This window comes from Eriocheir sinensis, chromosome 70 (genome assembly GCF_024679095.1).
Source record: "Eriocheir sinensis breed Jianghai 21 chromosome 70, ASM2467909v1, whole genome shotgun sequence".
Taxonomy (NCBI): domain Eukaryota; kingdom Metazoa; phylum Arthropoda; class Malacostraca; order Decapoda; family Varunidae; genus Eriocheir; species Eriocheir sinensis.
The window spans coordinates 968,546-993,327 of NC_066578.1; the positions used below are offsets into that span (position 1 = coordinate 968,546).

At 42.5% G+C, this 24,782-nt stretch overlaps 1 protein-coding gene across 1 annotated transcript in view; it reads right to left on the reverse strand.

The window, feature by feature from the left end:
• LOC126988669 (uncharacterized) overlaps positions 1-24,782 on the reverse strand; it is a 51,951-nt gene that overhangs the window by 11,060 nt on the left and 16,109 nt on the right. Inside the window, exon 4 of the mRNA XM_050847024.1 lies at positions 5,734-5,858. Within this exon, the coding sequence (XP_050702981.1) occupies positions 5,734-5,858 (125 nt within the window). The remainder of the gene's footprint in view (positions 1-5,733; positions 5,859-24,782) is intronic.

Consider the following 24,782-nt stretch of genomic DNA (forward strand, 5'->3'; position numbering starts at 1 on the left):
TGTAAGGAGGGAGGAGGGACCACTATGTTCAGTAATTACCTTGTTTAACTTCTTGCGCGCCGCCATGTCAGGTAATCAAGGAGTTAATATATGCCTGACTGAGCGTCTCCCGGTGCGGAAAAGACGCTCCTCCCACTGGTGACTCGAGGGATGACGTCACTTTGATCTGATTGGTTATTGGGGGTGTGACGTCATCAGCAGCCCCTCCTATTGGTTATCGAGGGTCTGGCGTCACCACCATCCCCACTGTCGCCAATGTTGATTGCTTCTATGATTTGCCTATAGAGACCCCGACGCCGCGACCAACTCAAATATTTAATTGCTTCCAGGGGGTGGGGGGAGAGAGAGAGAGAGAGAGAGAGACTTTTTTTTTTGTGCATCATAGGTCTCTCTCTCTCTCTCTCTCCCTTCACATCCCTGCTTTAATTTTCATCTACGTACCTTCCCCTAATTATGTCCCTCTCCGTAATATCGTCTTCCCCTTTCCCGTCCTCCGAAGATCAATAATGTCAGATAATTACTTATAAAATGAAGTCGACCACTACAGGAAGTAACCTTGGTCCTAGCTAAGAGGCATTTTGATGAATTTTTGCTGTTCATTTTTTTCATATATGTTTCATCCCTCCTCCTCCTTCTCCTCCTCCTCCTCCTTTTTTCCCTTCTCGTCCTCCTGCTCATCCTCATCGTTCTCCTCTTCCTCCTCCTCCTCCTCCTCATCGTCATCATCATCACCGTCACCATCATTTTTCCTTTTCTTCTTCTTCCTCTTCCTCCTTCTCCTCCTCTTTCTCTTTATCCTCCCCTTCTTCCACCCCCTCCTCCACCTCCTCCTCTGCCTCTTTCTCCTCCCCTTCCTCCACCTCCTCCTCCACCTCCTCCACCTCCTCCTCCTTCACTTTCTCTTCTTCCTCCCTCTCTTGAACAAGGTCTCTCTAAAGGAAGATACTCAAAGGGTATAAAAACATTAGTAAAGAATATGCTTGGAGGAGTAAGAAAAAAAATAGAAGTTGGTAATATAAATGTTTAAAAATCCCTTGAATTTCTCAGTGACGAAGCACAGAGAAGGAAAACTGAGCACAATTTCCTGCTGCATATTTTGAAAGAGCTTCGGAGGACGGACGTGTGGATGGAAGGTCTTTACCGGGTCCGACAACTGTACGGGGCAGGAAGGTTCGGGTATGCTTCTTGATAAAGGCCGAATTACTTAACATTTCGCAGCCCAAGTTCACATATTTGACAAGGCTTTCGTAGGTGTTTCGGGCATTTCCAGGAGTAGTTTTATGACCCTGGTGGTAGTTTGACCTTTCTGCTGTACCATGAACCTAAGGAAACACTCATTAGAACCTGACTGACCCCCTCTTTGGACTTTAAAAATAGCTCATGTGAGAAGCGAAGGTGTCTTACAATACATTTCGTCGCCCAAGTTCACATATTTGACAAGGCTTTCGTAGGAGTTGTGGGCATTTCCAGGAGTAGTTTTATGACCCTGGTGGTAATTTGACCTTTCTGCTGTACCATGAACCTAAGGAAACACTCATTAGAACCTGACTGACCCCCTCTTTGGACTTTAAAAATAGCTCATGTGAGAAGCGAAGGTGTCTTACAATACATTTCGTCGCCCAAGTTCACATATTTGACAAGGCTTTCGTAGGTGTTTCGGGCATTTCCAGGAGTAGTTTTATGACCCTGGTGGTAGTTTGACCTTTCTGCTGTACCGTGAACCTAAAGAAACACTCATTAGAACCAGACTGATCCCCTCTTTGACCTTTAAAAATAGCTCATGTGAGAAGCGAAGGTGTCTTATTATACCGACCAGAAGACAGAGAGATGGAAAGTGCATCCACATCCCAAACACAAAATCAGGCAATTGGGGTAAAAAATAAGTGAAATGGGAGCCGTTGTATCTTTAATAGCGGGCTTTTTTTTATGAGTAGCGGGCTTTTTTATTATTGTTTCCTTTTTTTGTGCCGTTGAGCTGTCTCCTTTGTTGTAAAAAAAAAAGTCTCCGCTATAACGTATACGCAAAGAAAGTATCATTTTAGCCAACGCAATGGTTAGTTCGGTGTTCTGTTAGGAGCGTAGTACAAAAGACGTTGTTTGGTGAGTGTTATAATCTTTCACTGATAAAAATACACGTTGAATACCGGTCCACATTATTTTGTATGCTAGAACCAAGACCAAGAACGGCTTTTTTTTTTTCATGCGGACTTTTTTTCATTTTTTTTTTGCCCTCGAGCCGTTTACTGTAAAAAAAAAAAAAAAAAACTACAGAGAAACAAGTGTATGTAGCGGGCTATTTTTTCATTATTTTTTTTTTAAGCCCTTGAACTGCCTTTGCTGTAAAAAAAAAGTTTGTATGTGTATGTATCCATGTAGTATGAAACTCAAATATGCCTCGAAATAACGGTAAAGTATCTCAACACAATAAGAACAATTAAAAGGAAATACATAAACTCATATTGGAATGTTGCCCCCCCAAAAAAATCACCTAGTTCTTCTGTGAGTGAAAAATCTGTCTTCTCATTTTTTCTTTACTATAACGAAGATCTTAATTATACGTTAAATAGGGGAGCCAATGGAAGGAAGTGATCTCATTCAAAGCAACACACTGAAATAGATGTCGGGCAGATTAAGTCAAGACCGGGCAGCCTCGTAACTTCTTTTCTTTTATTTCTAGAGCAAGGGAGACAACTCAAGGGCACTAGAACAAAGTCGTAACAAAAAGAGGCCCGCCAAACTTCCAAGGCTTCCAGTTGACCGTCTTTCAATGTTTCCATGTATCCTTCTCCTTCTCTTTCATCACCCTTCTTCCTTTGCTTCGAGGCTTCCAATCCGCTTGTGTTGTCCTGATTCTCGAGTTGTCTTCCTCAGCTCCCTCCTGCCTTGTCTTCTTGTAACTTAACCTCCTTCCTGCACCTCCCGCTCCTGGTCCTGCTAATACTCTTGTTTTGATTTGCCTTTTTCTTGTTTTTCTTGATTTTTTCTTGTTTTTTTCCTGATGGTTCTTGTTTTTTTGTTTTCTTGGAGTTTTCGTTTTTTAATGTTTTTTTTTAGTTTTATCTTGTTTTTCTTGTTTTTCTTGTATTTAATGTGTTTTCTTGTTCTTTTTCTTCTTGGTTTTTTCTTTTTTTTTGTCTTCCTGCACCTCCCTCTCCTGCTCCCGTCCCTGCTCCCGCTACTACTATTGTTTTGACCTGTTTTTTTTCTTCTATTTTTTTCTTTATCTATTCCTAACGTTTCTTGCTTTTCTTCGTTTCCTTGGACTTTTCGTTTTTTGTTTTTGTTTTTTTGTTTTATCTTGTTTTCTTATTGTTTTTTCTTGTATTGATGTGTTTTCTTGTTCCTGTTATTGTTCTTTTTTTTCTTTTTCTTGTCCTCTTGTAATTCCACCTCCTTCCTGCACCTCCCTCTCCTGCTTCCTCTCCTGCTCCTGCCCCTGCTACTACTTTTGTTCTGGCTTGTCTTTTTCTTGTTTTTCTTGATTTTTTCTTTTTTCCTAATGTTGGACTTTTTGTATTGTTTTGTTTTTTTCTAGTTTTATATTTTTTTCTTGTTTTTCTTGTATTAATGTGTTTTCTTGTTCTTGTTATTCTTGTTTTTTTTTGTCTTGTAATTCCTGCAACTACTCTTTTTATTTTCTTGTTTTTCCTTATTTTATTCTTGTTTTTCCTTGTTTTTGTATTTTTCTAGCGTTCCTTGCTTTTCTTTGTTTTCTTGACCTTTTCTGATTTTTATTATTTTATTCAAGTTTTATCTTGCTTTTTTTCTTGTTTTCCTTGTTCTTGTTTTTCTTGTTCATTTTTCTTTTCCTCTTTGCTCCTGTTGTTCTTTCCCATCGCCTCCTCTGTCTTGTTTTCCTGACGTGGCTCATCCTCTTCACGCTGGAAAAAGAGACACTCACGAGATTTAATTCAGGTCTTCAAGTACCTCAAGGAGTTCAGCATTACCGTTCGTTACCAACCAACCCGAGAACGAGAAGCAACGGTCTACCTCCTCAAGCGAAACGAAGTAGCACAGACGTTGGCAGGAGTGTAATTTTTCAGACCGAATCATTCTTCCTTCCAAAGCAGTCAGTGCGGAAACCCAAGATCAACAGAATATACCGGGTCTTCTCAACCTCGTACCAGAATTCTCCTCTTCTGCGCATTGACGTCACCTGCAGCCCCTCAGTCTGCTTCCACCAGTCTTCACCTGACCACAGGTGTAGACGCATCCCGTGTGCTCCATTTGCTTTGATTTCGATGGGTGACTTTAGTATTTAGGATCAAGGAACTGAAGCAGTCACAGAATTAATGGGCAGCTAGGGGTAAGAAAAGACTGGGTAGAAGAGGTTGAGGTGTTACAGAGGGTGTCAGGGTGGACAGGAGAACTGTTCAATAGAGGATGATTCTGGCGAGTAAGAATGTCAAAAAATACTTGGATAAGTAGGTTCATTACACACACACACACACACACACACACACACACACACACACACACACACACACACACACACACACACACACACACACACACACACACACACACACACACACACACACACACACACACACACACGGAAACTGAAATGTTTCAGTATCCCATGAAATATCTCTCGTTTTCCTTATTATTTTCCGCCTTCTCTCTATCATACTGCTGATGACGTCAAAACCTGCGCGTGAAAAGACCTGGTCTATTCTCTTGATCTTGCGGAAACCAGCTCCCATAAAAAACACATCGAACGCTATTCATTGCGTCGGGAGTGAACTGAACGCGCGTACCGAAGCGTTTTGATCCGCTCTCGAAACACTGAAATAAATGTCGGGCAAGATTAAGTCAAGACGGGGCAGCCTCGTAACTTCTTTTCTTTTATTTCTAGAGCAAGGGAGACAACTCAAGGGCACTAAAACAAAGTAGTAACAAAAAAAAAGGGCCCTCCAAACTTCCAAGGCTTCCTGTTGCCCGTCTTTCAATGTTTCCATGTATCATTCTCCTCCTCTTTCATCCCCTTCGCCTCATTCATTTCGTCCCTCTCTTACGGGTATGGAAACAAGGCGCAACAGAACGGAAAATGAAAATCAATTAATTCCGACTATTTCCTCTCCTTTGTTAATTTTTGTCTCATCATTTGTCTATTTATACTCCATAATTCTCCTCATCTATATTCAAATTCATCTTATTACTCTCTTCATTATCTCTCTCTCTCTCTCTCTCTCTCTCTCTCTCTCTCTCTCTCTCTCTCTCTCTCTCTCTCTCTCTCTCTAAATGTGTAGACTTTTACGTACCGACCACGAACCATTAAGAGATAATCACCTTCCCTTTATTTCTTTTACTCTCCTCCTCCTTACTCCACCCTAACCACACCACTGCGATTCCTTTCCTGCCACGTGCATCCTTTCTATTGATCCGTGCAGGTGTTATGGGACACGAGAGGTTGCCTCCCAAAGCAGCAAACCATACAAATACAATACCACGCTGGTTTAGAGGTAAGCACACCTAACTACAAACAATCGGGCCCGTACACGATCCCGGCGAGGCGTCTGTGAGGCGCAGCAATACGACCTCTACCTATGAATCTGTGGACCGTTGACTGAATCCCGAGCTGGGCCGCCGGCACTCAGCCCACCCAGCTGTTCATCCTCTCTCTCAGGCTGGTCGATAAATGGATATCTGGGGAAACCTGGGTAAGGTGAACTGTGTGGTAACCCGGATGTAGCATCCTGTGTCCCGAGGTAACGGGTTCCTATCCATCACAGGCTCCAGAGCCGATGGGATGGAGATGAGCACCGAGGTCACGCCAGCAGGAGCGTTGAGCACCAACTTTACCTTTTCCACACCACGGCAGTCGGTGCTCGGCCTTCCCATTTTTTCACCGGGCCCTGTAGGGCAGGTCGATAAAGGGGTACCTGGGGAAATCTCGGCAAGGTTAACAATTCTGGTAACTCATGTAAGACCTGCGGCCCGGGGCGATGGGTTCCTTCCCACCGCAGGCTCAAGGGCTGAGGTAACAAGGATGAGTGCCGACTCAACGAACAGATAATTATAACGTATGTGTCATTTTTACCCTAATATATATTCTGGGTCCTGATGCCACTGACCCCTCACTTCTCTCTGCTACACGCTGTCTACATCAGGTGATTCCTTTAGCGACGTTAGTATAGTTACTACCTGAGGTCTCGATGTATTTTAAATTCAAACTGATATATGAGATCGAACAGTCAGGGTTGACACGAATGTTCCATGAGACTTTGGTAACTCACTGACGGACGAGCCGCTGTCCAGTAATACTCATTCAGTCCAATACTCTTTTTTGCTTACTGTTGCATTGTACGGAAGTGTATCTGCGCATCTTATTACTTAGTTCTCCCTCCTGGAACGACAGAGGCACTAGAGGCAACCAAACACACCGAATACACTAATTACAACACGCCTTACCTCCACTTTCTGTACACACCTTTCTCCTCACCTCCTCCACTCTCAGCATAATCAGTCTGCTCGGAAGCCCTCTCGCTGCCCCACGCTGGGATGTTTGGCTTCACACGCAATCTTCACGATTTCAAAATTCAGAACGCTCGTTAGCCGTTCGAGCCCCTGCAGTGCATTGCTGTTCACCCTTGTCGCCACACTGCCTTGGAAACCCTTCGATGTTTTATCCGTATCACGCACGTAATCGTATTCCCATTCCCCTCATCATAACATTAGTGATAATAACTTCACTAATTCGTATTCTTTCACGATATCGTAAATTTATATTTGAAGTTGGTTGTTACTTGAATATTATCTGGACACTCCAAGCACATGAGGGTCTACATAACTTGATATTATTCAAATACATTAATCTAGCTTTTTTTTTATTCAAATTTACCTTTTAATAGCCTAGATGTAAGATTTGAGGCTGGTGCTTATCAGTAATATCCTTTATACAGCTGATGGTGACAAATCACCGCTAGTATCTTTAAGTAACAAATATTGCCTGCAATACATATTAGTGAACAGCAAAATGTTCAATTATGTAGGAGGCAACAGTTGCACTTGTTGGGAAACGAGTAAATAAACACAGAAACCGTACTACTCAACTTCTTTTAACAGAAGACCCACCCAACAGGAACTAAATGATTCCAGGATGGAGGCGGCAGAACGCTTAGCCTCAGACCTTACTATTATTTCCGACTGGAGCAAGAAGAACTTGGTGTCCTTCAACGCCTCAAAAACACAATTTCTCCACCTATCCACTCGACACAATCTTCCAAACAACTATCTCTTATTCTTTGACAACACTCAGCTGTCACCTTCTTCAACACTAAACATCCTCGGTCTATCCTTAACTCAAAATCTCAACTGGAAACTTCATATCTCTTCTCTTACTAAATCAGTTTCCTCGAGGTTTAGCGTTCTGTACCGTCTCCGCCAGTTCTTCTCCCCTGCACAGTTGCTGTCCATTTACATGGGCCTTGTCCGCCCTCGTATGAAGTATGCATCTCACGTGTGGGGGGATCCACTCACACAGCTCTCTTGGACAGAGTGGAGTCTAAGGCTCTTCGTCTCATCAGCTCTCCTCCTCATACTGATAGTCTTCTACCTCTTAAATTTCGCCGCCATGTTGACTCTCTTTCTATCTTCTGTCGATATTTTCATGCTGACTGCTCTTCTGAACTTGCTAACTGCATGCCTCCCCTCCTCCCACGGCCTCGCAACACATGACTTTCTACTCAAGCTCATCCCTTTACTGTCCAAATCCCTTACGCAAGAGTTAGCCAGCATCTTCACTCTTTCATCCCTCACGCTGGTAAACTCTGGAACAATCTTCCTTCATCTGTATTTCCTCCTGCCTACGACTTTAACTCTTTATAGGAGCAGTGAGTAGCGGGCTTTTTTTTCACATTTGTTACCTTTTTTATGCCCTTGAACTGACTCCTCTGCTGTAAGAAGAAAAAAAAAACCCGACATAAGAAAAATCCTAATATTTACAAAACGTTTCTTAGGCATCATCGGTCATTAGCGTCAATTATAATAAAGTATTTCTAGAGTAGGAAGCGTTAAAATCGCCGTTTTTTTCAGTAATGCTCAACACACACTCGCCCACATAATTATAAATGAGACAATATATCAACTTTGTGTGTGTGTGTGTGTGTGTGTGTGTGTGTGTGTGTGTGTGTGTTTACCCACGCACTATATAATGAGGTTCCCCAGGCCTGCTGGCTGCAGCCTGGCCCGCCTGCTGGCCGTGTGGACAGTTCATGACAGCGGTGCTGATGATGGCGGCGATACGCGGCGTTGGTGGTCGATAGTTTCATCAAATGGTTCTAATTATGTTGAGCAGAATATATTAAGTAAATATTGATTCGCTGATTCACCAGTAATAAATTTATGCGGAATCATAGCTGTTGCCTTTTTCCGGGAAATGAATATGTTACCCCATCATTGCTGCTTTACAGGAGAGCTTTTTAATTTATTTGGTAATAAAAGCTCATACGGAGATTAAAATGAGCCTCGCTGGCCATGTTCACCGTGCTGACCAATGTTTGCATTGATGTTCGTTACATTGTGAACTATGAAAAAAAATTGAAGCTATTTATTTTGTAATGCAAATCAGTTAATAGTGAACTGAAAATCGGTGATTAGGAACATTATATTTACACCACAGAAAAAAAATTAGCTAGTAAGTTTAGATTAATCGTGCAGTGTCTCTGGGAGATGGGCAAGACCTCGAGGCTGTGGCCTCTCAACGAGTCGGTCATGAGGAAACAGTCCTTGCCCTGCGAACTCAAGATTTTCTAAAACGATTATTAAAGGACTCGGGGACCGGCCTGAGTCTGGCTCGTGCAGATGATGGCACTGCAGATGTTCACTGAAATCTTGTCATTTACTCATTTTTTTTTACGAACGAATGAACGCAAAAGGTTTTCAGTAGACATACTAACAAATATCAGGTTATTAAGCTTAGTAATATACGACAATATGAACTGCTGCATTGTCGATAACCCAGTGCAGCCTCAAGGTCAAAGTTCATGGTAAAAGCCATAAAGGAATGAAAGGGAAAGCTCCTTTTACAATATTTAAAACTACTCCAAAGACTTGTAGTCAGTCAAGTGTTGATGAATGGAAACTTCATATATATATATATATATATATATATATATATATATATATATATATATATATATATATATATATATATATAGATATATATATATATATATTTTTTTTTTTTACGTCTATGCCTATAGCGCCAATAGGCTTGCTTGAGGAGCCTGGATGGTAGTCGGCCCTAGCCCGTATTGGCTCATGCTGCCCCCCGGAACTCGTTCTTGATTCACTTGGACAGTTTCCTCTAGACTCCGGGTTGCTGGGTGGTCTTCAGGACAACATGTGGGTAGTTTTAACCCACTCGGCGGTGACTTAAAATCCGAGGTAGTAGCGTGGGGATTCGAACTCGCGTCATCCATCACGCGATGCCCACATTCTACACACACACACACACATATATATCTATATATATATAAATCTATATATATCTATATATATACAGTTATTACAGATATATATATATATATATATATAGAGATATATATATATATATATATATATATATATATATATATATATATATGTATATATATATATATATATATATATATATATATATATATATATATATATATATATATATATATATATATATATATATATATATATTTATTATTTTAGATATATGAGAGAGAGAGAGAGAGAGAGAGAGAGAGAGAGAGAGAGAGAGAGAGAGAGAGAGAGAGAGAGAGAGAGAGAGAGAGAGAGAGAGAGATTTTTACAGATTTACATAAAAATCAGACCACAGACCCCATGGTCCAGACTTGGTGGTCTGTCCTTAAACCTAAGTGATTTTACATTAATCAGAAGACTCCAAAACGTTGCATTTCTACTCTAGTTGATATTAAGTTGGAGGAAGTGATGGTCGAGCTTATTTTTGAAGGAGTCAATCGTGTTACACTGGACCACTGATGGTGGAAGCTTATTCCATTCTCGCACTACAACGTTGGTGAAGAAAATTTGGTGCAGTCTGAATTTACTTGTCTACATCTGAGTTTTACGCCATTGTTCCTCGTGCGCAAAGTGTCATCGATCATAAACAATGTTAATCTGTCTACATTCGTGAAACCATTAAGTATTTTAAAACATTCGATCAGTTTTCCTCGGAGGCGACGTTTCTCAAGAGAGAACATGTTAAGGGTAGAAAGCCTTTCTTCGTAGGATTTGTTGCGCAAGGAAGGGATCATTTTCGTTGCCCGACGCTGAACACCTTCTAATTTAGCAATATCCTTTGCATGGTGGGGAGACCAAAACTGTACCGCATATTCCAAGTGGGGTCTGACTAAACTGTTGTAGAGCGGGAGTATTACATCTTTATTCTTGAATACAAAGTTTCTTTTAATGAAGCCCAACATTCTGTTCGCTTTATTTGCTGCATCGATGCATTGCTGTGAGAATATGAGGTTTGACGCGATTTTGACCCCCAAGTCTTTGACGCATTGAACGCTTTTGAGTTTAACGCCGCGCATTTCGTATTCGAACTTCTTATTCCTCGTTCCAACTTGAAGGACCTGGCACTTGTCTACGTTAAAGGGCATCTCCAATCTATACGACCAATCTGAAATTTTGTGCAAATACTTTTGGAGAGAGAGAGAGAGAGAGAGAGAGAGAGAGAGAGAGAGAGAGAGAGAGAGAGAGAGAGAGAGAGAGAGAGAGAGAGAGAGAGAGAGAGAGAGAGAGAGAGAGAGAGAGAGAGAGAGAGAGAGAGAGAGAGAGAGAGAGAGAGAGAGAGAGAGAGAGAGAGAGAGAGAGAGAGAGAGAGAGAGAGAGAGAGAGAGAGAGAGAGAGAGAGAATGGGTAATCAGGGCGCCGTGCAGTCTTCCTCCACATCCCGCCAAGACAATCGCCTCAGTCACAATAAATTAGAGAGCAAACGGCGAGGTTCAGAGTCCATCTCCGAGAATGGTTCCGTGGCTCTCCTCCTCCTCCTCGTCACCGGGGGAAGTACAGGAAGACTGATAATGATGATGGTATAGTAAAAGCTGAAGAAACACTAGTAGCAACATCACTAGGAATATACGAGGATACACAGAGATACAAAGGGATCACGAGACACCATGACGGCTTAAGCACGGCAGCTCCAAATGACCAGATTTCACCAACACAACTCTGGATTCATATATATAAGAAGATAAGAACATAAGAACATTGGGAGACTGCAAAGGCCGAGTGGCGTACACAGGGCAGCTCCAGATTCACCCCCCCACTACCGCCTGTCATCATCGTCCATGTAGCTATCCAGTCTACTCTTAAAACAAGCTATCGTCCCTGCACTAACTATGTGATTGCTGAGTATATTCCATTAACCCACCACCCTATTACTAAACCAATGCCTGCCTATTTCCCTCCTGAATCTATACTTTTCTAATTCAAATCCATTACTGCGTGTTCTATCCTGCTGGGGTATCGAACAACTGAAAACTCTCAATCGCTTCTCACTGACTACAGATCTGAATATTATGAGTCATTCATCACCTGCCGTGTTTGTGGATCAATTTTTACTTATCCAAAATCAGAATTTACCCAATTTATTCCCACGGTGTATTTCCTAATATATATTTTCTCTATAAGTACTTTATCCATATAATCACTATGATAATCCCTTGACTCGAACTGAAATTAAATTTCATCACTGTCTGGATTTTCTCAAATAATATAATTCTTTTTTTATATATTTTTCTTTGTACGGGAAATTGCTTGGATCCTTTTAATAGTTTTTGTCTGTTCCGATTTGCGAAAGCCAATAACTTTTCCGTTAGAAGGAAAACAAAACTGAGCAGCACAATCACTGCCGGACTCAAGCAGCGCCACACAGTCTAAATTAAGCTTCTGTGCTCCAATGATTAGCTCTTATAAAAGCAAAACCAGACTTTCTACAAACTACACAGTAATAAGGCGGAGAATTAACAATACTGTATCACTCGCTTTCAACAACCGATACAATGCGGTTCGCCCCATACCACTGGTGCTACCTCGTTGCCGCAAGACCTCGTGAGACTGACGGCCAGGGGTTTGAAAATTGCAGCTTTAACTGTCTTTAGAACGCGTATAGATTTATGTCTTTCGGATGACGGCATATTCTGTAAAACTAATATCGCATAGTATCTCGTCTTTTTCTTAAATGAAAATCTGATTGGCTTCCGGTCACGGCAACCTATTCGCTTTGGTTAATACCGAGAGAAAGAACGTGGCAAAAAGTGTGCTGGTGTCTTACTTATTAAATTCTATCTCTGGATTTTATTTTGTATAAGCAAAAATAGAATAAATTTTTCCCTACCTCGTGAACCTGATCTCATAATTTACTTTTGCTCTTAAATTTTGCTCACGTATTGCGCTAGTTGAAAGCCTGTCTCCAGGATTAGTTCGCACTTTTTTCACGTTCATAAAAAAATACCCCCAAGATTATGCTCCATTTGGCTCATCTAATAAGGTTCTAGGGTCTGCATTTCCTGATATCAATAGTCTGTAAGTAATCTTCAGAGATCGTGCTGCCGTGACCTCTCTCGTAAAAGAAGCGTACAGGTCTTCAACGGATCTATTATTCTGCCCTGTGACCTCACGTGGCCTGACACTCAAGTTTACTTCCTGTTCCGTACCGTTACTCCCCTCATTAATTTCACATCCCCTCGTGACCCACCACTCTGTATCTCTGTCCTCTCCGTCTGGCCTGACACTCCCAGCTTAATTCCCCTTTCCCCACCATACTGCTGATTCCCTTATTATTAATTAAGAGTCAAAGCCCCAGGGAATCCGTCTTGACCTGACCTTGCGTGGCTGCACCCAGGTGATATCAAGCAGACGTTTCAACGTTTTCATAGCTACAAATTATGTAATTAGTTACACGCTTTTTGTTCAAGGTAACGCTTCCTCTCAGTTTTAGATTATATCAAATATATTTCATCATTGTCGCTGTTCCGTAATTCCCTGTATAATTCAGCTTTACCACATTTGTGATCATTACGCATAACACTGAAAAAATATTTCTTCTTGCGGTATCACTTAACCCGGTAGCAGCGACGGGCCAAATTTGTGCCATGATATAAACTCCCCAAAATAGATGATACATAAACTGATCACAAATACTTTGATATATATTATGAAATGGTTTGTGTGAGAGATGATTTTTTCTCAGTTTTCTCGCTAAGAGGGACCATTAAGAAACATGATCCACGCAGCTACCGGATTAACATTTGTCTATGAAAACTAACATACTGCACTACATTCATGAAGGGCCAGTCAGCCACATCCTCGAGGTGAACGTAATAAGGCAAAGGTTGAGAGCCACTGGATAAAACATGGCGCACAATTTAGGAGATAAGGAGAGAAGGGAGAAGTGAAGGGATCAGGCTCGATGGGACGGCTGGTCGGTGGCCCTATAGAGAGGAACTCGACTCTGAAATAAGAAACCAATTTTTCCTCCTTCTTTCTATATCTCCTTCCGCCACGATTCATAACGCAAGAAATACGTAAAGGGAGGAAAATTTGGGTGTGTATTTTACCTTCCGTTCCTCCTCTCCATTTTCTCTTTTCTTCGTTGTCGTTATCGTCATTATCGTCCTTGTCATCATTCTTCCACTGTTTTTCCTTTTCCTCCTCCTCCTCTTCGTCTTCCTCCTCTACCTTTTCTTCCTCTCCATTTTCACTTCTGTTACCTCCTCTTCCGCTAGCTTTCTTCCTCCTCCTCATGCTCTTCCTCCTCCTCCTCCTCCTCCTCCTCCTCCTCTTCGTGCCAGATCAGGTCGAGGGAGCTTCAAGGGTGATTTTGAAGAGGTAAAGGAGGAAGAAAATTAGGGCGAGAGAGAGAGAGAGAGAGAGAGAGAGAGAGAGAGAGAGAGAGAGAGAGAGAGAGAGAGAGAGAGAGAGAGAGAGAAACAAAAGAACGCGAGGTCCAAAAAAAGAAAAACTGTAAGGGAGTATCACAAAAGAAGCGAATAGAGAGAAAAATTAATAAAAAAGTAGAAAAAATACCTCACAAAGACAACACAGAAAGGGACAGAATAAAGGAAATGAATGAATGAACAAAAAAAGTATTAACCCACCACGAAAATGTTCACACACACACACACACACACACACACACACACACACACACACACACATCTTCCACCTGGTTCTCCATCTCCTCCTCTTCCTCTTCTTCCTCCTCGTCGTCCTTTTCTTGTTTCTCCTCTTTCTTATCATCGCTGCCTTCCTCCTCCTCCTCCTCCTCCTCCTCTTCTTCCTCCTCCTTCACGCTGTATACAAAGTTCTTAAGAAAACGCAGTGAGAGCCTTTGTTTTTGCCCTTTCCGAAACTTTTTTTTACCCGGCTTTTTGAGGCGTAAATCTGAAAAGGATCAAAGAGAGGAGCAGCAGCGCCACCTCTCTCCTCCGCTACCTCCGCCACCACCACCGAGGTCACCACTACCAACACCGTCACACATCCACCAGGCCCGGATATTATCATGTCATCACTACCACCACTACCAACACCACTACGACTACTACTACCAACGTTGCTATCTTCATCTACGCGTCACTGCCTCCACTACAGCATCAACACAACACAACATCGATCACCACTGTTTCCACCACAATGAGTAATTTCTCCGAGCGTCGATCTCATCACCTCCATCACGATAATCTCCGCCATAACTAACAAAAGAAAAACACTTCTATAAAATTCCTACCACCACCACCACCACCACCACCTTCACCACCTCTTCCATTAACAACAATAACAGCAGCAACGATAACAATAAGGGCGTTCGTGCAGGCGACGGTTCTAAATATCACTTGTGCTCCATGTCCACTCTATGACTGTGAGACATGAGATCAAGACTTAGTAGTGACATGAGGAGTCGAAGTGATCTCCTTGGTAACAGAAGTCCACTCAGAATAATGAGATATTGCTGGAATAATTACGTTTGATCAAAGATTACTTAGGACTGAATCGAGGCCTACATAATCCGTGAATGCTAACACATAAGTCTAAATATACACCAAGTCAAGTCATGCTCAGGTTTGTGGGAGGAGACACGGCCGAGGCGTGGTTTATGCGTGACACTGCTTGGAGCCAAACTAGAGAATGTAGAAACAGGGATTTAGAGAAAACGAAGAAAGGCGGACTAATTTAAATCAATCACTTCATCATGCCCTCCCTCACACCCCACACCGCCGTTTGTAGGCAATGAAATTACAGTTACGCAATAGCACAATAAAAATATATTTTTTTATCAGTGGCTTGCCTGAACGCGCTGTGAAAGGAGGCGAGAATGTACATCCAGAGTGCACATACGGCCCCAACTTTAGACACCCCTGAACTGGCGGGTATTTTTTTTTTTAGCTTCAAGTGACGTCATCCCGCTGCTCCGCCCCAAAACCGCCTCCTGCGCGTACCGGTCGCAGTTTTGAAGCAGAGTGACTTGACTTGGTATATATAGACTTTGGCCAACACCTGCTGAACGAGTGTGTGGTTCGCCGTCAGTTCGCCGACCCTGCTCCCCGGGTTGTTTCTGTAGGAGTCGATCTCGAGCAAAGGGGGCCTTGAGCAAGTTGAATGTTCCTGTCATGGGACTCTGCATGGTGGCCTGCTCTGAGGAATCCTTGCCATGTGAGCGGGGTGACGCGCCCCCGTGCGTATGCCCCTATTGGTTAACTTATTGTAATCATTAACATTATTATTATTATTATTATTGTTGTTGTTGTTGTTGTTGTTGGGGGTGTTGGTGTTGGTGTTGGTGTTGGTACTGTTATTGTTATTATTATTATTATTATTATTATTATTATTGTTGTTGTTGTTGTTGTTGTTGTTGTTGTTGTTGTTGTTGTTGTTGTTGTTGTTGTTGTTGTTGTTGTTGTTGTTGTTGTTGTTGTTGTTGTTGTCATCATTGTTATTATTATTATTATTATTATTATTATTATTATTATTATTATTATTATTATTATTATTATTATTATTATTATTACTCTTCTTCTTCTTTTTCCTCTTCTTTTTCTTCTTGTTATTACTACTACTATTAATCATTATTATAATAAACACTTTTAATTCATTCTTTTTTGGGGGAGAGATTATGTTTCTGAATCCGCCACTGAAGTAAAAAATCCGCAGGATAATGCGACGCTTTTTTTAATCCGTTATGTCCCTCACGGAGCCTCCACTGGACATAATTCAAGGCACAATATGAAAATCAGGGTAAAAAAAATACAGAACTTGGAGCCAGTAATTGACACACGTGAGCCAATCATTGCTGCTCCGTGGCTGGCGAGAGGCTGTCAAGGACCCTCGACCATCCGTTTTTTCCCGCGAGGAGTTCAGACTTTCCACCACACGATTACTTTCTTCTTTGCTGTTAATTAACCCGGTAGCTGCGGGGATCATGTTTCTTAAAGGTCCCTCTAAGCAAGAAAAATGAGAAAAAATCATCACTCACACAAACCATTTCATAATATATATCAACGCATTTGTGATCAGTTTATGCATCATCTATTTTTTGGGGTTTCTATCATGGCGAAAATTTGGCCCGTCGCTGGTTCACGGTAAGGCCACAAATTTGGCCCGTCGCTGCTATCAGGTTAAGTGTAATGTATTTTCCAGGATATCTACGAAAGTACGAAACCACAAATGCTAAATCTGCGAGAAACTAAGGACAGTTCTATTTTCCCTTTACTGTAATTCGTAACTTTCCACTCCACGATTACTTTTCTCTAGCGTAGATCTTTTTTAGGCTAGTCTACGAAAGTACGCAACCATGACTGCTGAAACTAAGGACAGTTCTGTTTCCTCCACTTTCCATTCGTAAGATTTCTGTTCATCCCATTCCATTCTCCCTCCCTTCCCTTCCTTCCTCTTTCTCACCCTCCCTCCCACCTTGCCTCCTCTCAAGCTGTTTTTTTTTTCTCCCTTCTTTCAACCTTTTTCATTACCTTCTCTGTCTTCAATCAAGTTATCCATCTTCATAAACACCTATTCCATCGATATATATTTTTTTCTCTTCGTATTTCATCTGTTTCGTGTTTCTATCGTCTCTCTGGTTCCGTATCTTTCGCGTGCCTGAACGGGACCTCCCTTCACCATTTTGGACTATTATATTTATTTCTCCTCCTCCTCCTCCTCCTCTCCCTTCTCTTCTTCTTCCTCTTCCTGTTCCTTCTTCTTTTCTCCGTCTCCTCCTCCTTCTCCTTTTCTTCTTCTTCTTCCTCTTCGTGTTCCTCCTCCTCCCTTCTTTTTTTTTCTCAAACTTCTCCTCCTCCTCCTTTTCTCCTCCTCCTCCTCCTCTTCATTCCTTCCCTTCTTCATTTCTTCTCTCCGTCTCTTCTCATTATTTTCTCCTCTTCCTCCTCCTCCTCCTCCTCCTCTTTCTGTTCCTTCCTCTTTTCTCTGTCTCCTCCTCCTTCTCCTCATGTTCTTCTTCTTCTTCTTCATGTTCCTCCTCTTCCCTTATTTTTTTCTGTCTTCTCCTCCTCCTCCTCCTCTTCATTCCTTCTCTCCGTCTCCCTCCTGCTCCTCCTCCTCCTCCCTTCTCTATCTTCTCACCGTCTCCTTCCTCTTTTCCTCCTTCTCCTCGCTTCTTCTCTTTCTCTCTGTTTCCTTCTCCTCCTCCTCCTCCTCCTCCTCTCCCTTCTCCCTTCCTCCTCCTCTCCCTCATTCTCTCTCCCCTTCTCCCCAAAGGACGACGCCACACATCGATTACAACACATTAAAGTGAATGAAGCCTCCCCTCCCTTCCGTCGGTCTTGTGTTCATTTGATGCGGCACCAAATTCAAAATAGTTTTCTTTTACTTTTCGATGTTCTGCTTCGGACTTACTATAAAATCTAAATGCAAGACAGACGGCATTATGATTGTAAGAAGTTTATATTTGTTTGTTGGTGTTTTTAAGAATAGAGAATAAGATAATTTTAAATGCAAGACAGCTGACATTATGATTGTAAGAAGTTTATATTTGTTTGTTGGTTTGTTTTAAAGAATAGAGAATAAGATAATTTTAAATGCAAGACAGATGGTATTATGATTGTAAGAAGTTTATATTTGTTTGTTGGTTTGTTTTTATGAATAGAGAATAAGATAATTTTGTTTGTTCGCCAAATCGGTAACCTTGGGGAGATCCTGTAATTTGCAACAATCATGAATGGTCACCTGTAACGGCCGTGAAGGAGATTTTTTTCTTACCAGTTAACCTACAATTGCATGATATGTATTTTCAATTATTAGTAAACTGCGAAATCGATATCTGGAACAAGTTTTGTGATATGTGATGAAAAGTTGGAAAGTTTCGTTTAGTCGGTGCAACATCTGTGGTCATATGCCGGAGAGAGACAGAAGGGGAAGGAATTATAGAAGGGAACAGATCCCAGGAGACGGGACACAACCCTCGATTAATGCCTGGTGCCCATTCACTGCTGGGTGGACAAGGTATCGGAAAAGCCGCCCAAATTTTTCCACCCCGCCCGGGAATCGAACCCGGGCTCTCTCGGTTGTGAGCCGAGTGTGCTAACCACTGCACCACGAAGCCACCGTGAGATGAGGAGAGAATTCCTATTTCAGCAGCCCACGCTCGAGGGCTGCTCCGTTACTTGCTTGTTGCTGCATGGCCGCCGCCACAATGCCCGGCACAGTACCATCACATTCATGATATGCGCCGCCTGATATCACTCACACTCAAGACATAGTTCATGCCATTGTTACTGGAATGCCGTGAACTCTGAGCAGTTAGGTGAGTGACTCGAATCAGAAAAGATTGGTCCAATGGCTATGACACTCTCCAGAAAAGTTTGCAGAATGAATTGAGTCCTTTACCGTCACTGCTTATATATCCCATACCATGGGATACATCCACCCGGATACCCCCAATCAAGTGAAGGAAAAGCTTGGAGCATACGTATCGCTGCGCGGGGTGGCGGTGCTCATCTCCGAACAGCTGGGTGGGCTGAACGCCGACTGCCCAGCCCACAGATTCGTAGTTAAAACGCTAACCACTACACCGCGGAGGGGCACACAAAATCAAGCAAGAGTGAGTTAAACATGCAGTGGGCCACTTCATAAAGAGGGAAAACAGGAGAGAGATGGATGCCAATGACCAATGTCGAATTTGGCTTGAACTGTCCCATTGGAGAATAAGTCACCACAGTTTTACAACCCTGGCTGTGTCATGGCAAACGGAAATTGTGGCAGATTGGATCTAGTAAACAGCGGCCAATGAGCGGCACTGGGATGCCAAGTCTGCGAGGCCACCCCTGAAGGATTAGGCCCACCAGCTCTCGTGGAACCGACTATAGTAAGCTGGAAAAACGGCTATTAAGTGATTTGAGATACATTCCCTTTTCTAATACATTCTTGTAAAAAGTGATATCGTGTTAAAGCCATTGCGCTATTAATTCGTTTTCCTATAAATTCCAGTGACGATGTCTGAAAAAAATATTTCTCCTAAAACACACAAAACACACAGAAAGAAAAGAAAAACGCGCGCACACAACACACACACACACACACACACACACACACACACAGACACAGACACAGACACAGACACACACACACACACACACACACACACACACACACACACACACACACACACACACATCAAAAAATAAGTGAATGAAAATATATTTTTCAATACTTTTCTTAATTTTAAGATTAAATACATGAATGAAGTAATGTTGAGTATTTATTCATCTAGATGAATACATGTTTTATGGAGGAGTCAATTCCAATCGTGTGAATCATTTATTACATGCATAGAGCCACATATTCACTGAACTAACTACTAACGGGGAGCATACGCAAGGGGGCGCATAGCTTCACTCACCCGCAGCCTCCACCCTTGACGGTCCCTCCGAGCAGGCCCCTCCGCAGCCCCCCTTGCCCCTGGCTCACCACGCCTACACGCAGACAGTCATAACAGTTATCGCCAACATACTTGATGAAAGATCCGTTATCAGTGGTGATACCACGATTCTATTAAAAAGCGATAGTTTTGTCATGCTTTGAAAGATAAAAATTATAACGGTTAGAGAGAGTGGCATGGCTGCATTTTTTTTTTTTTTTTTTTACGTTGTTGCCTATTGCGCCGGTAGGCATCTTCCCGGTAGGGCCTGATGGTCGGCCCACATGGTACATCCTTCCTACCGGGACGGCCGAGGCCTGCACACAAATAGCATCTGGAGGGATTAAACTGGCGCAGACGAACTGGAACACCAAGCCTCGAAAAGTTGATGTTGTGATACAAGTATATAAGAGACATTTCTCGGAACATCTGAGAAACTCCATTAGACGATACGAGATAAATACTATTAATGCGATAATGTCACTCTCAACACTGAATTAATGAATCAATCGATTTGCTTCTTGGACTGTGTTAGTAAAATAAGACAGAGTAAGGCTGTAACCTGACATCCAGTAACATCAAATTACATGGAAACGAAAACTGCTCAGCGTATACATATGACTATACATGTGACTGATTCACTTACATCGCTTTAGATGGTTCCACTGTGATATTAGTCATTATGACGCTGGAAGGTAACTAATGATAAGAACATCAGCAGCTCACGCTCACATCATCTGCCACAGGTGCGAGTTGTCCAACTTGACGACGCCCTAAACAAACCAATATTGGTAGAGGTACATTTGGAAAAAAGAATGGAAACGCACGCACGCACACACATACGCACAAACATACGCGCACACACACACACACACACACACACACACACACACACACACACACACACACACACACACACACACACTTTAAAAAACATATATATGGAATATTATTTTTTCCTTTTCTCAAAAAAAAAAAAGTTACGCACTTAACTGAAAAAAAAGAAGTCTTGCTTACGAGGCAGACAAAACCAAGGAAGAGAGCAGTGAGGCAACAGCAGGGCGGCTGCCGGGCGTGGGCCTAAAAACCCTCACCCTTCCGGCCACCTTCAGGCCTCCACCATTTGTTTTCCCTTCCCGTCCAGCTCATTACCTTTTCAGCTTCAAGATGCCGATCCCGATTCACCACCCTAGCAGCACCGTAGCCTGCTCGCCCTTGTGTTCCTAAGCCTCCAGGATGAGTCGCAGAGCATCTCCTCGAGTCGTGGCGGGTCCTGCAGCTGGAACGTTTCTTTCAGAATGCTTTAAAATGTTGACTTTTCGTAGCGCCGGAGAAAAACAATCCCAGCTCTTAGAAAGTGTGTCGAGTGCTTCGTAAGTTCGTAGCGCTTAGTGGGTCATCTTAGCACATCGGAGGCTGTTCGCAGCGTTTCGGTGCGTCCAGTGGAACTGTACGAACAAGACTATAGCTTACCCTGTTGCCGCGATGTGCCAGGCTCTTCTACGAGGTCATGATGATTGTCGAGTTTTTGATAAATAAACGACACGAGGTGAAAACGATACTGCTACGATGTGCCACGAAACATGCCTGCCTGGAGTTGCTGATAAGCCTAAGAATAGCCGCAGTGTGACGCGATGGCTTCGTAAGTCTTGTAAGGTGCATCGCAGACATTCGTGGAAGCAACTTCATGATTATAATTCTAAGATACAAACCTTCGTGTCGCTTCATAGCACTTCAGGAGGGAGGCACCATGACTCCTTCATCGAAATTGACTTCTCTTTTGGCCACTCAAATTGACTTCTCTTTTGGCCACACAAATTGACTTCTCTTTTGGCCACTCAAATTGACTTCTCTTTTGGCCACTCAAATTGACTTCTCTTTTGGCCACTCAAATTGACTTCTCTTTTGGCCACACAAATTGACTTCTCTTTTGGCCACACAAATTGACTTCTCTTTTGGCCACTCAAATTGACTTCTCTTTTGGCCACTCAAATTGACTTCTCTTTTGGCCACTCAAATTGACTTCTCTTTTGGCCACTCAAACTGACTTCTCTTTTGGCCACTCAAATTGACTTCTCTTTTGGCCACTCAAATTGACTTCTCTTTTGGCCACTCAAATTGACTTCTCTTTTGGCCACTCAAATTGACTTCTCTTTTGGCCACTCAAATTGACTTCTCTTTTGGCCACTCAAATTGACTTCTCTGTTGGCCACTCAATCTGACTTCTTTTGGCCACTCAAATTGACTTCTCTTTGGCCACTCAAAATGACTTCTCTTATGGCCACTCAAATTCACTTCTCTTTTGGCCACTCAAACTGACTTCTCTTTTGGCCACTCAAACTGACTTCTCTTTTGGCCACTCAAACTGACTTCTCTTTTGGCCACTCAAATTGACGTCTCTTTTGGCCACTCACATTAACTTCTCTTTGGCACTCAAAATGACTTCTCTTTTGGCCACTCAAATTGACTTCTCTTTTGGCCACTCAAATTGACTTCTCTTCTGGCCACTCAAATTGACTTCTCTTTTGGCCACTCAAATTGACTTCTCTTCTGGCCACTCAAATTGACTTCTCTTTTGGCCACTCAAATTGACTTCTCTTTTGGCCACTCAAATTGACTTCTCTTTTGGCCACTCAAATTGACTTCTCTTCTGGCCACTCAAATTGACTTCTCTTTTGGCCACTCAAATTGACTTCTCTTCTGGCCACTCAAACTGACTTCTCTTTTGGCCACTCAAATTAACTTCTCTTTTGGCCACTCAAATTGACTTCTCTTTTGGCCACTCAAATTAACTTCTCTTTTGGCCACTCAAATTGACTTCTCTTTTGGCCACTCAAATTAACTTCTCTTTTGGCCACTCAAATTGACTTCTCTTTTGGCCACTCAAATTAACTTCTCTTTTGGCCACTCAAATTGACTTCTCTTTTGGCCACTCAAATTGACTTCTCTTTTGGCCACTCAAATTAACTTCTCTTTTGGCCACTCAAATTGACTTCTCTTTTGGCCACTCAAATTGATTTCTCTTTTGGCCATTCAAACTGACTTCTCTTTTGGCCACTCAAATTGACTTCTCTTTTGGCCACTCAAATTAACTTCTCTTTTGGCCACTCAAACTGACTTCTCTTTTGGCCACTCAAACTGACTTCTCTTTTGGCCACTCAAACTGACTTCTCTTTTGGCCACTCAAACTGGCTTCTCTTTTGGCCACTCAAATTGACTTCTCTTTTGGCCACTCAAACTGACTTCTCTTTTGGCCATTCAAACTGACTTCTCTTTTGGCCACTCAAACTGACTTCTCTTTTGGCCATTCAAACTGACTTCTCTTTTGGCCATTCAAACTGACTTCTCTTTTGGCCACTCAAACTGACTTCTCTTTTGGCCACTCAAATTGACTTCTCTTTTGGCCACTCAAATTGACTTCTCTTTTGGCCACTCAAATTGACTTCTCTTCTGGCCACTCAAATTGACTTCTCTTTTGGCCATTCAAATTGACTTCTCTTTTGGCCACTCAAATTGACTTCTCTTTTGGCCACTCAAATTGACTTCTCTTTTGGCCACTCAAATTGACTTCTCTTTTGGCCACTCAAATTGACTTCTCTTTTGGCCACTCAAATTGACTTCTCTTTTGGCCACTCAAACTGACTTCTCTTTTGGCCATTCAAACTGACTTCTCTTTTGGCCACTCAAACTGACTTCTCTTTTGGCCACTCAAACTGACTTCTCTTTTGGCCACTTAAATTGACTTCTCTTTTGGCCATTCAAACTAACTTCTCTTTTGGCCACTCAAATTGACTTCTCTTTTGGCCACTCAAACTGACTTCTCTTTTGGCCACTTAAATTGACTTCTCTTTTGGCCACTCAAACTGACTTCTCTTTTGGCCACTCAAATTGACTTCTCTTTTGGCCACTTAAATTGACTTCTCTTTTTGGCTACTCGTGTCTACTCTCTTATAGGAACAGTGATTAGCGGGTTATTTTTATTTAAGATTCTTTACCCATGAATTGCTTCTTTACTGTAACAACACAATATGCGTAGATTCACGTAAAGTAGGTCACTGCAAAGACCATCGTAATATTTAGAATGCGTAGCCATTTGTAGGGTTTAAAGGTCTGCAGCCCGTCGCGTACATCGTCAACCCTTTCCTTCAATACCTTGCCCCCCCCTCCCTCCCCCCCTCCCCAGCTCCCCCCCTCCCCCCCCACAGCCTCAGGGCAGGGGGTCGTGGCGTATGTGTCCTTTATGTCAGCTGGTGAATAAGCTTCCTTCCTAGCCTGAGTAAGCCCCAGGCCGTTTGTCCCCCCCACTTCTCTCTCTCTCTCTCTCTCTCTCTCTCTCTCTCTCTCTCTCTCTCTCTCTCTCTCTCTCTCTCTCTCTCTCTCTCTCTCTCTCTCTCTCTCTCTGTCTCTGTCTCTGTCTCTGTCTCTGTCTCTTTCTTTCTTTCTTTCTTTCTTTCTTTCTTTCTTTCTCTCACTCACTCTCTCTATATACCACAATCACCAAGGAGCACACACACACACACACACACATACACACACACACACACACACACACACACACACACACACACACACACATCATCATCATCATAATCATCATCTGCCACTGCTCCACTTCCTACTGCTTTTTCTTGTCTTTCTGCTTCACCTGTGCCTCCAAAAGACACCTCCAGGATCAGAGCCTCAAGACACGAAGGTAATGTGATGAACAGATATGGACGCAGAGGGATTAACAACACTGCCTTCTGTGTCCTGCTCCTGCGTTGCCCTTAGCTATTCCTTCCTGCTTTCCTTCTCCATCCTTCCTTCCCATCCTTCGAGAACTGAAGGGAGAACACGGAGGGAAGTAAGGAAAGGCACAGATAAAGGACACAAAGACAGGGGATGAGGAGGTAGAGGGGGAGGAGGAGGA